Here is an 18,132-nt window from a genome sequence, read left to right on the forward strand (position 1 = left end):
AAACTGCTTTTGCGTTCCCGTGATAAATACTTCCAATAAAAACTATTATTAAGCTTTTAGGCAATTGCTGTGCCCTACAACTTCTCTAACACTGGCTAAGGAGCTAGGGCTGAAAGAAGGGGTACTAAACTGTGTACCGATCTGAGAAGGTGAGAAATCATGTCAGATCCTCTTGGCTGTCAGACTAAGAAGTCTATAGGAATGTAGGACAAGGTCTGGATTATTTTTCTGAAGGGGCACTTCCTCCAAACAATAGTGCTGCTTTTTGGCAGTATTTATGTTCCCTTTTTAACAGCAAAATAAAAATTTAAAAAAAAAAAAAGTATTTGTCATAGACAAGGTCTTGTATCTTGGTCTAACCTCTGTATCCGTTCTGAAATTGTGTTTGCAGTTGTTATCCATCAGAGCATCCTCTGGTAAACTGTATTCTGTTAGACAGTAGTGAAGATGCTTTACTGCTTGGTTTTTTGCACTGATGTTTTTCATAATGTATTATGTACACCTATAAGTTCGTGTCATTTTGCCAGAAAATGATAGTAACTGTTAAAGAAGTTACATTGACTTCCTGGTTTTTCTTTTGAAGTGTAAGGTAAAAATTGCTTTTGATGTTAAAGCTGTGCACACATGCACATGCCAGCTGTATGAGATGTTCTTGGATGTCCCTAGGCATATACCTGCTCCTTCTTTTCTTGTTCAGGTTTGGACTGGGTAGACAGTAACAGTGGGGCTTGTTCTTAGGATTTCTTTCTTTTTTTAGAACACCAAGCATATTGTTATGCAACAAACACATTAGTGCTTGCCTGCCTGTCATGCACAGATCACCTTTCTGTTCAAGCCACTTCTATGTGTTTCATATTCTCATGTCTTTTTATTGCCTGTAAAAATCACCAATATTATGACTAAGGTACTCTTTTCCAGCTCTAAGACCTGTTGTCCACCTTGTAGCCTTCCTCGTTTAAGGAGTAGGACTTTAGGGCAAGAAGTATCTGTTGCGTTGAGTCTTCTGTGGCTCTGATCAGTTTGGCAGAACCTAACCACATAATTATTTCACTCTTAATTTAATATTAAGGCATTTAACATATGTCTGAAACAAATTCTTACCCTAGAGCACTCACAGTTTACACTTACTGAATTAGCAGAAAGTCCACCTTCCCTGGCCTCAGTGTTCAAGGGCACTGAAAATTCATTTTGCTGGATTAAATTCCCAGTAACCTGCTTTAGTAGTTGGGGAAAAAGGGTGTGTTACAGCTTGCTAAATCTGGGTGAGGCAGGTTGTTTGTTAATAAATTCAAACATCAGATAGAAAGTACAATAGAGAAAGTTTAAGAAAGGGTTATGAATTCCAGTTCTAGAGTGTTACTCTTTGTTTCATTTTGCAAGGCAAAAACTGCGCTGTGATCTTGTCTGATGTGATTAACGTGAAGAGCCAAGAAAACTTACCTGATTAGAATAACTAAGTAATATTGCCAAGCTTGTATTCCCAGAAGGTAGGAAAAAAGGGGCCATGAGAGTTTCAGAGTTATGGAAAACACTGAGAAAATTGATGTTAAAATGTGCTTTAGGCAGTTTGCTCAACAATACATCAGGGAAACTTCCAAGTCTACATAGCGATTACCCGATCGCTGAACATATTATTTAATTGTAGAACCACTTATATTCCATCTGTATTTCTCAAACCCAATCTTTCCAGATGTCTCAGACCAGTTTTATAGGCACCAGACACATTAGGGAACAAAAGGCTTTCCAATATATACTCATATTATCAAACATAGTCGCTAACTCTCACCAATATCAAATGTGCATCACATGTTAAATCCACGTTCCAATATTGAATCCTTTTGTCAGCAGTTTGTGACTTTCATAACTCACTTTAATTCTTCAGAGGTCTCAAATATTGTCAGTTTCTAGAGTTTAATAGTCAAAACTGTCAAGCACACAAAATATTTTCAAACAAAGTGATCTCTGAAGGGTTCAGTGTAATTATTTTTCACATGTTTTAATGAAAATGGCTTCACAGTTCTATGTTTCCTTTCCCTAACTGAGTCACTTTGAATCATGCTGGTGTGGGTGAGTCTGCCTGGGAATCGGGACTAGAATTACTTTTCAGCATGGGCTGAGGAATGGTGGCTGGAGGATGTCCCTTCCTCAAACATTCTTAGATAAGAGAGGAATCCACAAATCATACTCACTCTACTTGGACTCAACCATGCTGGCTCTTTGAGAAGCAGGTTCAAGTATCCAGAGCGTCTCCCCCATTTTCTGCTTCTTTTCTTTCAGAGCCATTTAGAAGCTTCTGAGTCCTAAAGGTTGCAGCCAGCAATGTCACAGCTACTTGACCTGCAACTAATCAACTTCATGAAGCAAAGTGTATATTAGTGTTTTTTCCCTTTTTGCTCTGAAGAATTTTTGCATTTTACTCTTCTACAACTGTTGAGATAGATTTAAACTTTATCTTGTAAACAGCTTTCCTCGACCTCTCCATACCCCCTACCACACATACACAAACAGCACAGAATAGTTAGCTATTTGTATGCAATTTGAAAGAGCCAATATAAACCCCAAAGAAGGAAATGCTGAAGGAATCATAAATAATGTGTTGTTGTTTGCAAGGGGAGAAGGAAACTCCATGAACTGAGTGTTGGAATATGATACTGGATCAGTAAATGACATGAAACAGATGTAGGTATTTATGGGAATGGTATACAGGAGATTAAAACTTATTGAAATACCTGTTAAAGACAAAGACTGAAACACAGTGGTCTCTAAAATCTCCTGTGAAATCTTTAATTAGGCATTTCATTCCATTTCCAAAATGTAGCTTTCTGTGAATTAATACTGAATTTTTATACTGAAATTTCTATGAGCCTTTGTAATTTCTCTCTCATTTGCCTCAGCATCGTGAACTTGCATATCTCCAGATAACTGATCACATGTGAATAGCAAGTGTTTGTGGTACCCTAGTTATCACAGGGGAAACACTTTCTGAAATTCTTATATCATTGAGTTAATTTATGTTGCTCAGTAAATCATAAATGAATCATGTACTTCCTCCCACGAGGAGTGTGTTTCACTATTTTGGATTCTGTATTTTCTTTTGACAATATATTAAACTACATAAAAGGGGGATAGAAGTAAAATTTTTGCTTTAGTCACCCTGTGAAGTGAGAGGGGAGAACTGATAGGAAAAGGGTTTCTTGAAAGGGTGGATGGTTTGTCTTCACTAACCAACTATGTGTCCTGGCCCCCTAGTAGGTGCTGGAATTCAATAAGTAAAGATTTAAGATACTATGTTTTAAAGAAAAAAAAAAAAAAAAGACACTTGTGGAACCAACATTTTGTGTTGTGAACTACATAGTTAAAATGACCAGTCTGGTGACACAGGTCAGTGAAGGTTCGGCAAACTACAAGAGCTTGAGAAGAGTCTTAGTGAATTCAGGCAGCCCAAGATTACAAATAAATAAATAAAATATGTGCTTTGCTGGATTTGGGCCTAATTAAAGAATTGTCAAGTTGTTCAGGCTTGTGCGTATCAGCTCAGTCTGTTTATTTTTCCACATTTCCGATATTTTTGAAACTTATTGCCCTGATATCAAACACGTGCAAGCCGCAAATTAACTTTCATGCTGTATCTGCAACTTCAGAGATTTTAAATATATTGAAAATGCAATACAAACCAGTTGTGACTTTCTTTCCCTTACTTTTTTTTTTTCTCAGAGATCGGCAGTCAGAAATTCCACAAATACAGCCAAGAGAAGACACTGAAGTGGTTAAAGAAAAAGGTACTGTGTTTCTTTTTTGCTTTCAAAATTGCTTTCTGTTTAGAATAAAAATGCTTATTAGCTTGTCCATATCTGCATTTGAGCCATGTGGTGTGCCTCTGTTCAAGGTACGTCTTCTGTCCAAGAAGGACAGACATCACAGTAAAGTTGTTGCACTTGGGAACGTGATGAGGTATTAGAGAATTGACAAGTTTGTTACGTTTCTCTTTGACGGGGCTGGCATGAAGAGTATTCATGGAGTGCGGGGAGTCAGAAGAAGCTGAAGTTCAGCTTATTGCTGTGTTTTGTAGGCTTTGCATAAGGTGAGGGGCTTGTCTTTTGCTTCATCCACTTCACAGATGGGCTAGAGAAGAGCTTTGACTGTTGCAACTTTTAAATTCTGCCATGCTTTAAAGCTGGACAAAAATGCCTTGGTTTTGTGCTACAAATGGGTTTCCTTGTGAAGTTTTGGCAGTCTCTCAGAACTGTCCCGGTATGGTTGCTGCTATCCTGATCCAATCACGCTGTTCAAGAGGTCTGTACAGTATGCAGAAAATAAATTGGTGCTAAAGCTAAGCTTGATGTGGTCTGTGTTTTGGTATAAAGAAGGTGAATCTCGTTTTACACATGCACATGTGCCCCTATTATCATGCCACTTTGTAGAACAAGATTGTATGCATCACATGATACAAGGAAGCCTTGTCATTTAAATTAGTCCACACAAGCACAAAATCTGATCTACTTTCTGCAGTGATAAGGCATGGCGATACCTATTTTGCAATGAATACCTGAATATTTACATTTGAACAGGTACCTGTTTGTGTTGTTGAAAATATCTTTTTCTGCCAGTTATCTCTCTATTAGATCCAGTATAGCAGTGCCTTGTAAAGTCCTTAATCTTTGATTTCCATCAGGACTGCCTTTGCAGTCCATCTAAGCTCAGACATTCTCTGTTCTCTGAGCAGGTGTATTTCTCACCTGTATAATCAGGGCTGTTGCATCAGAGTAGCTCAGCTTATCTTAGGGTGCTGCAGAACTGGTGCTATGTTGCCAAGGCAACATGGTGAAAGACATGCTAGTTTCTTTGGGTTTTTTAAGATCATATGCTAGTCATTACAAATGTATATTAAATTTCACCACAGTCCATAACTTGAGTGTTTTATATGCTTGAAACAAAATTACAAGACCTTTGTCACTGTATTAACATGTGCATAACAACACTGATACAGACATCTCATTCTGTGGTTTCCTATAGGTCAATCAAACAGTGAAAGCACTTAAAAGCAACAATATATCTGTAGGTGAAAGGGTACATGCAGCTACATATATCAGCGGTAAACAGATCACAGATACTAAAGAAGGTAAGAAAACTAAGCATTGTAATGAAATCTGTTTTTGTGAAATCGCATATGTGGAGATAAAACACATGATTAGAATCTAAAATGTATTGAAATTGGCCTTTACAGTAAATTTATTCCTTGTACAGATAATTCCATGTATGTTGTGACTATGCCTTGACTTTTCTGAGTTCTTTGGTATCTTCATAGGATGACATTGTAATTAACAGTAGGTCTCAGCTGGGGTTCTTTTAGCTTCTCCTTAGTTTAAGGAGAAGATGTTTTGCTCAGTGAAATATATGCTGAAGTGCTTTGCTGAACTGAGACTGTCTTGGACAATAGGACGCATGCTTATTATATGAGTATCCACCCAATAAGTGTCTCTGTATTAGAACTTTTTTATTATTATTTTTATTAGCATGCAAATGCTCTTAGAATTCTCCAAAAAGGGAAGGGAGCTTAGGAAGCCATAGTCACAGAGTAAAAGCTCCTGGTCCTAATTTTACTTCAGGTGACAAATGTGTAGAATACACAAGTGTGTGCTTATTAAGGGCAAAAACTTTAATAATATGTATATTAAATTGCCCTGAAATTGACAGTCCTGGTACCAAAAAGTTTGGAGTGATCCTGTTTGCTTCTAGTCACCTTTTCCCTGGGGAGGGCAATGTCCTGAATGTTACTGGGATATGAAGTTGTGTAGAGAAACCTGAAAATTGACTCAGAATAAATTCTTTGAATGTTAATGAAAATGAAGAAAACTTTAGAACAAGATGAACAAAAGCAAATTGTTTCTTATTACAAAGACATTCAGAAGTCTGCACGCTGTTGAAAAATAAGGAGAAACAAAGCAGCTTGCTGACAAAGTGGAAAATGAGTTACCAAGTAATGATATCAAAGGAAACAACATAAATGAGATTTAAGAGGCAACTAGACAGTTTTATAGAACAGAGATTGTAATATATGGTTTTTAAAAAGAGGCAAAGCTGCAAAACTTGTGATTTTAACTTTACAGTAGCTTTTCATCCTTTTCCCCACCCCCATTTTTTTTAGATAAAGGGAAAATTGTCCTGAGAGCAACCATCTTGACTGTGCTTAAATACTTTATCTCTGAAATTTGTAATTAAATAGCTCATCTGCAGTGGTTTTTCCACCTTCCTCCTTACTTATAGTAACATGGATATAATAGTCTTTTTAAAAGCCTTTTTAGATTTAAAAGAGCAGCACTGAAATAGGGAATACTGGGGGTTAAAAGTAGGTAAGTTCTGGAGGCAGTCCTACCATATGCAGCAAGGTGAATGACAGGAAGTCAAATGGACCTTACTCAACACTTATTTTTAATAAGACTAATTTTCTTGTCTGATCCTTTCACTGCCATGACAGTGCAATTTATTTCTTTATTTATGTAGAGAATTGCTTTCATAGGGGTATTATGAAATTTCAGTACCTTATAAATAGATGGGTATATGTAGTTAGCATCTACAGATGTTGTAGGGCAAAAATCTGGGAGGATTTAATGAGTGCAAATGGGGAAGGAGGGGAGGTTTAACTTGTGAGACCTGAATATTTAATTCAGAAGACAAGGGAGGTAAGCAAGTATTCCTGATGTTTGATAGGAGGTTAATAACAAAGCAAGGCTAGGGTGAGAACACAGACTCCCTAGAAGGCAAAGAGTGGTATTTTAAAATTGGTAAAGGTAGTCCGTGAGGATTGCTTCAAGGCTGAAATGCAAAGAGAATGGATTTTGTATTTAGTACAAAATATAGCAGTTGACTTGGACTCAACCATTCAGTGACATAATGCAAAGAGTGAAATGATGGGAATATTTTTCTTAAGCGATAAATTGGACATACTAAGTGCTGAGGTGAAATTGTCTTGGATTGGAATTATTTCTTGTTCTCTCCTGACCCTAAAGTGGGCTTAGGGAGTGACAAATCCTTGATGAATCTAGGCAGTAGAGGAAGGAGAAGTGCAGATAGGAGATACTAAGAATTTGATGTCAGTATAGTTGAAATGCATATGCTGCTGTCAGTTTGTTAATGTTCCTGCTTCCGTGCCAGTTTGCGTTGGGCTTTTTAGATTGAAAAAAAGAGGAAACTATCTCTGGCACAGGAGAAATAGTTCCTTACCACCCTGAGGCTAGTTTACCACGTGCTTCTGAACTCTCTTAAGTGTGTAGGCATATGAACAGATAGAGCTGGCCTGTTGTAGATGGAATTCAGAGGCAAGATTTTAGCTTAATGTCTGTCTGGCAAATACTTCCTGTGCATGGGTGCAGTTGCTCCCTAGCAGCCTCAACAACAGCAAGTTTAAAAGATCCAGCCTGTGATCAGTAAGTGCTTGTGTAAAACGTGACCGGAAGAGATGTGGTTTAGGACTTCATGTTATTAAAAGGTCACTGGTTTTTTTTCCCCAGTCTCTCAGAAAAACATTTATAGCAGGAGTGCCCTGTACTGAAAACAGCTTCTAGAAGTTCTTATTTCCACAGATAATTATCCCATCTTGCCAGTGATGTTTAGATAAGCCTTGGCATTTTCCATAAAGTACTGAAATTAAGTACAAGACTTTGAAATAGACTCATTGTCTCATCTAATTGTTTTCAGTTGAAGCCAGAAAATGTACTTTAGTACTGAAGCCCTTGCCAAATAATTGTAAGATCCAGATGCTTTAAAATTAATGATTGCATGTTCTGTTGAGTCAGCTTTTTACTTTTGCAGGTTTTTAAAATTTAATTTCTTCGGAAAAATACATGATATCTAGTATTCTCAGAAAGTGAGCAGCTTTTGTAAAGGACATACAGCAGATATTAATAACATGTGCTGACAAAGTGAGTGTAGTAAGTCTTTACTTATTTAAATAAACCTACAAGTGTCATATAACATAAACTACTCAACACAGAACCATCACAATGTATCCATTAGAAGTCTCTTACTATTAATTCAACCTTATGATTTATGGTAGAGCATGCAACATGGCTAAGGCAACGTGACTATATAATGTGAATGTTCTTTTTCTTCTCCTTCCCACTCCCTGCCCTGTTCCTGAAGACTATGTGCGGTATGCGCATGGGTTAATATCAGAATATATTCCTGAAGATCTGAGTAAGGAGTTGTTAAAATACATAGGGTAAGTATTGTTCCAGCTAGCTACTAGTTTTATATGGCATGCATTAATGTCCTTTCGGTCATTTCTATTGAACACTGAGATTTGTTCATCAAGGTTGCAGTGAATGACACAATAAGATTATATTTGCCACACTTTAAATGTGATTTTTTTCAAATGTAGATTATGCCTTTCTGTTGTTCCTGTGATGCTAAGGACCATGGACTGGAGGAGAGATGTAATATATAAGTCTGATATGTCTGTTATCGCAGTTGCACCATGAAACCCTGAGCAATATATCCATTTTAAAGCAAGGCAGGGAAGGAAATCCAGAGAGTTAAAGCAATTTGTCCAGAATTGTCAAGCATGAGCAGCAGAGCCAGGAGTAGAATCCTTATCCCCAGTTGTCTTTCCTTTTCCCTACTCATTCGGTGCTTCTGGGATTTACCTTCACACATCTAACCTGTGCTAGTTTATATTTAAATCTGGAAGGTGAGCCAGCATCCTCATCCTGGTGTTCCCTGCCAGCAGCAGACTTTGCTTGGAGCATCACTGGGACCCTGCACCTGCCCCTCAGTTCAGTTCTGTTCAAAGGGTTCTGTTATGGTGGCCTATGGAAAAATGTGCAATTTGCAGCTTGAAGTCCCATAGCTTAACAGTTTCACTGAAGAGATGTTATGTGCTTTATAATATCATCTTACTAATAGCCAAGGTTTTCAAAAGTAAGGTGGAGTTTTCCTGTTTTCGTTGCCAGATCTAAGACCTTTTAAAAAAGTCCATGTTTCTGTATGGTGCCTGGCTCTGTTTTAATCTTAAGTCAGAAATACAGAGTCCATGAGCTGCTTTTTTTTGCGAACGCATGCCATGTGTGAGCAGCTGATAACCAAAGCAGCCTTTGTGGGGAAGGAATTGTAAGCTTTAGGTTGTGCAATCCAGCTCTCTTAATTTATAACTTAAAATCTTTTGTTCTATAGGCTCCCAGAACTTAGAAGCCCTGCACCAGAGCCACCGTTGAAGGTAGGAGAGCATTAAGATATTGATAGATACATTGTGTTGTAAGCTAAGTTCTCTGAATTATTATTACAACTAGACTAGGCTAAGCGCTGTATGCAGTACAGTAGGTAAGCTGGCCTTGTGAAAAGCCAGTCTGAAATAACGCAAGTAATTTACCAGGTACTTCATATTTTTTAATAAGGAATGTTTTGGTTGGTTTTCCTGTTTAAAAAAGGGGAGGGAAAGAGAGAGACTTATTTTATGGTTCTGGTCAGCAGTCTTTTCATGCGTTTTGCATATTTAGTTTTATTGAGGTTGATGGGACAATATGACCTCATAGGTATTCTTTCATATGTAATTTATGAGGACCCTGAAAGGGACCTCCTGGGTCATGGATTCCCAGACAACCATGTTGGATAATCTCTCATACACTGACCATTCTTCACTGTGAGTCTCATTAGGATTTTTTATTTCCATTACTTCTTTTGGAAGACTGTTCTATAACCTCATTCCTCTGATGCTCAGAAACCTTCCTGTAAATTCCACCTTGAATTTATTCATGGCCAATTTATTCCCCTGCGCTTTTGTGCTAACTTTGTCGTTGTTTTTTTTAATTGAAATGGCTCTTTTCCCTCCCTAACATTAGTTCTCTCAATGTGTAAAGGGAAAACATATATCCTTTCTGTTTTCATTTTGTGAAGCCAAACTTGGTTGTGTAAGATGGGTTCTCCATTCCCTCATCATTACAGGAATATTCCAAGATGAATTCAAATGTTTCAAAACAGGTGACCAGAATCATATATAATTATTTATGATAAAACCTTTATTGGTGCAATATGATGGCATTCTTCCCTTCTTGTCTTAACTGGAAGTACTTTATCTCATTACATCTTAAAATCCCATTTGCCTCTATTACTGTGTGATGTACCAGATAGCTCACAGTCATGCTGTGAACAGTTAAGACACACAGTTGTTTTTTTTCTCCACTGCAATTTTTAGTTGATCAGCATTCAGATTTATGAGACATTCATGCCGTTAGCTGCTGTGTACATGACCTTGTACTTCTGCACATTTCATCCGTTTTTAATGTTTCCGGTCTTGAATGTTCTCTGGCTTTTCCTTCAGTGTTAAAAGCTCTTTAGGTATTCATAATGCTACTCAGTGGTGTACATTCAGCAAATGTTAGCATGCTGTTATCTTTAATTAATCATTAATGAACATTTTGAATAGATACTGTTCATGGCACTCCACCTAGTAATCTCCATCTGATCCAATGACATCCCTTTCTGCCTTATTTGCCTTTGCTTCCCTTTTACCCAGTTTCTTACCTACCTTAAAATTCTTGTGTGATCTTTGTTTTCTATAATTTCAGTTGCTTAAGTGGCACCATGTCAAGTCCTCTGGCAATCCTTCACATTTTCTGTCACCAGAAAATGTGTTATCCTTGAGAAAAAAAGATAAGTCAGTAGGCATTACCTATGTTTAGTTTTCATTTACTCTAAATCTTTAATTATTATCCCTTCTTTCACTTTCTCCCCGCTCCACTCTGATGAGGCCTACTATCACTTTTTCCTCCTCCTTACATATAGATGGGTGTTTGGCTATTCTGCAGCAATATGGTCCCTACCTGTTAGAACAGTTGCCAGGTTTTGCCTTTGGACTTGTGATTTTTGAGGCAGTCTCCCAACAGTGTCAGCCTATTGAGTTTTACGTCTATGTTGAATAGAGTGATTTCTATTCTCTTTTCTGCCCCTGTGTTTAACCTCTTCATCTTTATTGAAAACAATTTACTGAGGTAAAGGATTTATTCTGTTTTGAGTCTACGCATAGATTAGCTTTAATGTCTATGCAATCCTTACTGTATAGCAGCTTCACTTTTTCTTTTTTGGTTACTTTTTTGCCTCTGTGGCTAAAGAACCTTCTACTATTTGTTTTAATTTCCTTTCCAAGGTCTAACTCAGCTTGACTTTTTGGCAGTTCTCACTTTATCCCAGTATTACCTGACCCCTAAAACAAATCTTTTTTTTTTTTTTTTTTTGGCAGTCTTTTTTTCCCCGTTCATTGTAGAATTCTGCTTGCTCCTAGTATATATATTTGGGGGGGGGGGGGGGGATATGAATGACACATGACTCTGTGTGCATCTGTGTGAGCAAGGGGGAACATTCATATAGTTTAGTCTGAGAAGTTCTTTTCCTCAAGATTTTTCACCTTGTTTGAAGTAAAAGATCCAAAATCACTTCTTCCATCTTTTTCTTTTACATCCCAAGTGTCCTCCTCACACATCAAGTCCCTTTGCTTTGGCTTAGAGAAGTAAGGCATATGGTTTGCAAAGTTTGCCCCTCTAGAATCAAGAACCCCACTTTTGATTATCCTTTCCATTTAATTTAAACTGAGGCACCCTATGTCTATTGAAACTAGGTTACTTACTACTCCAACCTTTGCTGCAATGTCCTTGCTACTTACTGAAACAAAGTCTAAAATAACCTCATTTCTGGCTGGTTCAGTGACTGTTCTGTTAAGCAGTATGTCAGCTAGCACATGCAGGAGTAATTGGGCCCTACTGTTATTAATAGCATTTGTTCTCCAATGTATATCCATGGATATAAGTTATTTCCATGTGGTTGGACAATTGTTCTGGCTGCACAGTTACTTGGCCCTTTGATTCAGTTAAGAATTATCTTTATGCATTGTAAGAAATATTAAACACACATCAGGAGCCAACTGATAGTCATTAGCCATATAAGCATGTTACAACAACTATATTAAACTACATGTGATGTACATTACATATTATGTATGAATAGCTTTTATACCATTGGGATAGTTCTGAGAATCTATTTTTAAAAATAGTTTTATTTCAGCAGTTTGGTTACAGAGGAAATGAGGCTTAGAACTGTTCGGTTGTTGGGCAGTGAAATCTTGCTGAGGATCTGATTAATTTCCAGAGCACTGACCAGGGTGTGTGTGATGCTTCTGTGTTTAAGTCTTTGAAACTTCAGAGATTAAAACACTCCTTTATTTCACAGTCTCAGAGGAGCAAGGCAGGCTTGTACACTGGAACCTATAGTCTCCTTCAGACCATTTTTATTCACTTGCATTGACATTTCTCTTCATGAGGGCAAGGTGTATTGACAGACATAGTACAGGATTATTGCAAATAAAGATGGGTCTAACATGTATTCCCTATTATGGTAAAGTAATTGCATGTTTAGAAGTGATTTTAAAATGAATTCTGAAAGGAGGAGAGATTTAGAAACTTCAGTGGTTAACAGAAAAGCTATGACCGATTCTCTCTCGTATAATACAAGAGTAAACTGGGTACAGTCTGGACTCTGTGATTTAATGATTAAATAAAAATTACATGGTTTTTGTATTAATTGTAAGCCATTGATCTTGTGTTGTAATCGTCATACTGTCCAGTTTGTCAGCATAGGCAGTCTGGCCATTGGCAGATGATGAGAGACATCTACAAAGAATATGTAGGCTCTGCTACAACTAAAGAACAAATGCTTTGCTGAAATGCAAACATTTTGTTGTAAGTTTTAAAAACTTGTTTATCAGATTCCAAAAAGAGGAGAATAGTAATTATTCATTAGATTGTCATTTCAAAATGTACTCAGTACAACACAGTAAACAGCCTCCTAGAGAGGCTGATCCAGATGCCATTGAAATCAAAAGAAAAGGCTGCTGTTGGATCTGGTTCTAAGAGCTGAGAAATCTAAGCTGCAGACCTGGCTTCTGTGCCAAAGAAGGGGGGGAAAGAGAGAGAGATCACAAGCACCATAAACAAAATGAATAAAACAGGATTTTAAAATGTATGGTACCATCCAAGTTGCTTGCAAAATCACTCTCTTTGGCACAAAAACTAGGAAGGCCACAGTTTAGATTTCACAGGATATTAAGGACAGGGTAGTAATATCAGATATATAATAATAATAAAAATAGTGTTGTAAAATACTATATACTTTTTTTTCCCCTTTGGAAACGTACCAGGAAGTTTTCACCTTTAAACTAAACACATGCTCACAGTTTATGGAAAGAAATATTCATTCTTACAGCCTGATCATGTGAAGTTCCGAGAACCGTTCACTTCCATTATGTCTGAAGTTAGAAGGCACACAGCACATGCAGAGTCAAGCTTCTTAATATACTGTTGGATTCAAGTGATGAAGCAGTCAGCAGAACTATGTCAGTGTTTCACTGTTGCCAAACTGTAGAAGCTAATTACTTCTAAAGGTTGTGCACAAACAGATAATAGACTATCTTGTCTTGTGTTGGCAGATAGCAATAATACCGGAGTTGCTGCACAGTTCCATGAGACCATGGGGACCAGAGCCTAGGTTCCCTGGCTGTTAGACACTAACTTCCAACAGCTGCTCCATAAAGGTTCTCTGAATAGACTCTGACACCAAAGTCACAGTCATGGAAGTTAAAAAAGGGATTCAGGTGATTTCTAGAAGTCATTCTTCAGAAAGCTAGGAAGAAGAAAATGCTTCCCATGACATTGAATGATCTCTTCTGAATACTGTAGAGATGGTATATATCCATGTGTAAAGAAGACAATTACAAAGAGAAATCTTCCACTGTTACTGCAGATTCTTCAGTTGATTGCCAGTCCTTTTTTGGTGCTATCGTTACATTATAAAGCCAAAGCTTTAAACTTCCATGTGTGTACATCATAAAAGTGGTTGACACAGCAACTTCCTCACTCTAACATTTCAGAAAAGGAAATTATCAGATGTCCCTGTGGAAGCAGAAGACGACTATACTAAGTTTAACAGCAGCAATCTGAAAACCAAAAAGGTAAGCAAGCCTTGCATTCATGCATGTTTTGCTAAAGCATAGATTAATATCCGGCATTAGCACAGAGTCCCTATTTTCCTCCTCCAAAACACATCAGAAAAACAAATACAAAATGGCAGATGTCTGTAGTTATATCTCCTTGAACTTTTCATTCAAATTTAATTTGACTTTGATAGTTTTAATGTCCCATTCGGAACTCTTCTATACTGTTACTGTTTGACTGTATTTTATCAGCGAACATTCCAGTGAACCTCACAGGCTTTGACACGTGTTAAGGTACTCAGCTAGTGTTTGCAAAGCTCTGAGATCTTTAGATGAGAAATCCTACGGCTTAGTGATAGCAACTGTTACATTTGAGTTATTTGAAAAAGTAACAAAGGTGGCAGCATTCACTTGAATTCCAAGGGATGCTAAGACAGGCTTTATTTTTACCTAGAAATATTGCTTGTGCATTTACTTATGTCAACTTAATGAAGTTAAATCAACACAGAGCTTGCTGATTGCCAGTTCCAACACAAGTTTGGACGCCAATTCAAATCTGAGTCCAGTGGTGCCTGCCACTGTACTATTCCTAGGAGAGCAACAGGGATGTGAAAAGAAATAGATTCTGACTGTGTGCGCCAAGGTTGTGAGGCTTGCACTGGCTTATTCCTCTGAACATTGAAAGAAAATGAATCCTTCTCCAGTCTATTGGGAACCAAAAAGGCACTCTGTGCTGGTCTTGTGACCTTCAGACTAATGCTGACTACTCTTTAGCCCTTTGCAAAGAGAAGCAGCTGGTGACAGATGCATTCCGTCCTCCCCCCAAAGCCCCCAGAATTTTTTGTACTCAGGGCACATGCTAGTTTTGAAGTAGGAAGAGGATTGCCCCCTAAGTGAAGGTGATAAATAGTTTAAAGTATGCATGTTTACACCCTTCCTCCATTATGTACCTATAGCTTTTGAACTGAGCATAAAGATAGAAATAAACTGAGGAGAGATAATTCATTTTAACATTAAATATGATTTACTTCTGAAATAATGAAGCACATTGATGAGAGAATCTGGGAAAGGAAAGATAGCTCTTGGACTCTGTACAGTATACTACTCTTTTTTAAATACTTTGGCAGTGGTTTTGTTTGTATAGTAACACAGACAATCATACTGTTGTTGCATATCTCCATCCTATCCATAACCTTCTAGCTGATCCCAAGTATTGTAATTGTGAAGTCCTGCAGACTGAGGAGTATCATAAAGAAAGGTCAATGCAAAGTTTTCTTAATAGGGAAAACAGCTAGAGATTTAAAACATAACATTTTAAAATGTAAGAAAGAAAAGAGGTCAGCTTTATAAAATGTGGCTCATAAAATGTGTTTTAGGTGTAAAAGTCTGGGAAGTTGTCCCAGTGGCCTCGAAGTGCTTTTCAGATTTTAGTTACCTTCTTCGTTCTTAGTTCTTCCATCTCTGTTCCCTTTATTTCACTGTGCATAGAGTCTTTGATAATAAATCTGTGTGAATTATTCATCATCTGTAATGCAAGGCTGTAATTCAGCCTGCTGACAGCATAATCATGAGATTGAGTCGGAGGGTACAGTATGCATCTGTTAGATTGCGTGCATTATTCCTCTTAATGTACACTCAGGGATTATCCCAAAGTAAACGTTTGAGTTAGGATACCTCATTCTGCAGAAAGGAAAGATGTTTTACCTCCTTGTCCTTGTAATTGATTCTCTGTCTTTGTCTGAGGCTAAGTAATTCGTGACAAGTATTTTTCTGTTTGAATAATCTCAAATTTGTTTTGTAAGGTGTCTCTCCTACAATTTAAAGCCTGCATAATATTATCTTTACTGCTGTATACTAAAAAAGCAATTCAACTTCTTGCTTGACTTCTGTATTTAGGAGTTTGTAGCTTATACTCCCCTCCTATGGAGATGCTGCTTAACTTTTTCTGTTTATCATTTCACTAACAGGCAAACAGCAAGATGTCTGCAGCACAGAAGGCTCTCGCCAAAGTTGATAAGAGTGGAATGAAATCCATTTCCACTTTCTTCAGCTCCAAACCTAAAGCATCAAAATAAAGACTTGTTCTTGAAAGAGTTTTATACAGTGGTTATTTTTATGTTAAGCTAAAGATGTCTCCTGGGCTTTTCTGTTGGTATAGTATATGCAGGGCATGTCTATGTACATGGTGGAGTGTGTTGAAGAGATCTGTGAGTTAGTGTTGACAGAGCTGTTACGCCTCAGCGGGGCAAAGCAGTACCGTGCAGATATTCCAGCCTGGGTCAGGGAGAGAGCCTAGCTGCATTAGCATGGTCCTGTGAGCTGAGAAGCAAGATTTAGCATGCTATCGTACTGAACTGCTGCTTGTTCTAGAATAAGCTCAGTCAAGGCCACCACAGAGTTTTCTCCATTGCACTCCATTCTGGGCTGGAGACATGCCCTCCTTTGAGTTTTTAAGGAGAGTTTTTTCATTGATAAGGAGCATTATTTTTTGAGACTTTCTGGAGATTTTTACGCAGTGTAACACCAGAGTAGGATGGTGTCGTTAGATTTTTATGTTGACTCAAGTCTAAGTGCTGACGTAAGCATTGCCAATCGTGGCAATTTATTGAGGCAAAGATAGTGTCTATATTGGGATTTGGGTTGTTATGAATATGCTAGAAACAAATTGCAATAAATGTCGATGTGCATGTAATGCAATAAAGTGCTTTGTGTAACAAATTTGTGCGTGTTGTTTTTGCTGTATGCTTAAAGAATTAGGTTAGGCTTCAGGACATCGCTGTATTTGCTGTATGCTTCAAGAGTTAGATTAGTCTTCAGGACATTTCTTAAGGGGTTTTGGTATTTTCCTGTGTATAAATTTTAATCCTTAAAGAATTACAGCATCACTTTGGGCTTCCATGATAAATCTCTTAACACATAGCAATATAGGGGTATTTTTATGTTGAGTTCCAAGGTCAATAGGTCCTTACAAAAATAATTAGGGAAAGATTTATTTAAAGGCAAAACTGGGGTTTTAAAAGAAGCCTATTTCGAGCTGGATTCAAAAGCTTGTGTGAGTGTCTTAGATAAGGTTTAGTTTTATGAAGCTTTGCACAAGGTAGGACTGTTACTTAAAAAGCACTACTCACTCTTAGGTGTGTTCTTTCCTCATTACAGAGTATTCCTATATATTCAGAGGAAGCTGTCTGAATGTTGCAACTTCCCTGATTCACAGAATTGAAAAAGAGATGGCGTCACTGGGATCATTTGTATAGGTCTAGCCAGTTCTGCACAACACTCGTCGTTTCATCCACCAGTAGTTGCACTGAGTCATTTCATTACTGTGGATCAACTACAATGTGTGTTTTAGAAAGACACTCAAGATAACGTCATTCTTTGCTACTTCGGCTCAGTAGAGAACCTGCCTGTATCCCTTGATAATTGGGAGTTTCAGAGAAACCAGGGGTTTCTTCATTTTTGCCATTTTTCCACTTCAGACTTGCTTGCTGCCATTTACAACCCTTGGATTACAGTGGTCTCTGTTAGGTTAAAGAGCTCTGTGGCATTCTCTTCCAACCAGAAAGCAATGAGAAGCCTTGCTATGTTGTGTGCAGTTTTGCAATTGTTGTTGGGGTTTGTATGCCTTTCAGACCAGTGTTTTTTTCAAAGTTTCAGGCATAGTTTGTAAATGGAGAAGTCAGTATGGTTGGAATTCCAGATAGAGGAGAATAATTTGGAAATCTATGGAATTACTATCTCTGATTACAGAGAGATTTATTTAACAAATGTGGATAGTGTCCCAATAGTGTACAGTGTTCCCAGTTTTAAAAATGTTTGTCTGAAGTGGATTATCTAGACCCAAAATGAAGCTCCTTAGAAAAAAATCCTTTTCAGGCATTCTGAGGAATCACTACTCTAAGTCTTCCTTATCTCTGAAAATCAACCCATAGTATTAGTGCTTGAATGTAGGCTGAGAAGTGTGTGATTCAGATGCAGAGACTTCATTGATTTTTCATTTAGAATCATTCTCCCCAGTCATTTGGTGCTTTAATAAAATTCCAGGCATGAATGTCAACTTTTTGAAACAATATAGGGGGGTGGAGAGCAGTAGGGGACACAAAAAAAACAGGAATTGCTACGTGGAGCCATAGAGAAATTCCTGTATACCATACTGCCTTGTT

The 18,132-nt window shown here is 37.6% G+C and overlaps 1 protein-coding gene across 2 annotated transcripts in view; it reads left to right on the plus strand.

Annotated features, from left to right (window-relative positions):
* Positions 1-16,690, plus strand: part of RNASEH2B (ribonuclease H2 subunit B) — a 39,216-nt gene extending 22,526 nt beyond the window's left edge. For both annotated transcript variants that reach the window (XM_052786170.1, XM_052786171.1), the window contains exons 6-11: positions 3,715-3,779; positions 5,014-5,119; positions 8,140-8,218; positions 9,169-9,211; positions 13,910-13,990; positions 15,940-16,690. In XM_052786170.1, coding sequence (XP_052642130.1) covers positions 3,715-3,779; positions 5,014-5,119; positions 8,140-8,218; positions 9,169-9,211; positions 13,910-13,990; positions 15,940-16,047 — 482 coding nt within the window. In that variant the 3' untranslated portion in view covers positions 16,048-16,690. The remainder of the gene's footprint in view (positions 1-3,714; positions 3,780-5,013; positions 5,120-8,139; positions 8,219-9,168; positions 9,212-13,909; positions 13,991-15,939) is intronic.
* Positions 16,691-18,132: the final 1,442 nt, after the last annotated feature.

Source organism: Harpia harpyja, chromosome 4 (genome assembly GCF_026419915.1).
Source record: "Harpia harpyja isolate bHarHar1 chromosome 4, bHarHar1 primary haplotype, whole genome shotgun sequence".
Classification (NCBI taxonomy): domain Eukaryota; kingdom Metazoa; phylum Chordata; class Aves; order Accipitriformes; family Accipitridae; genus Harpia; species Harpia harpyja.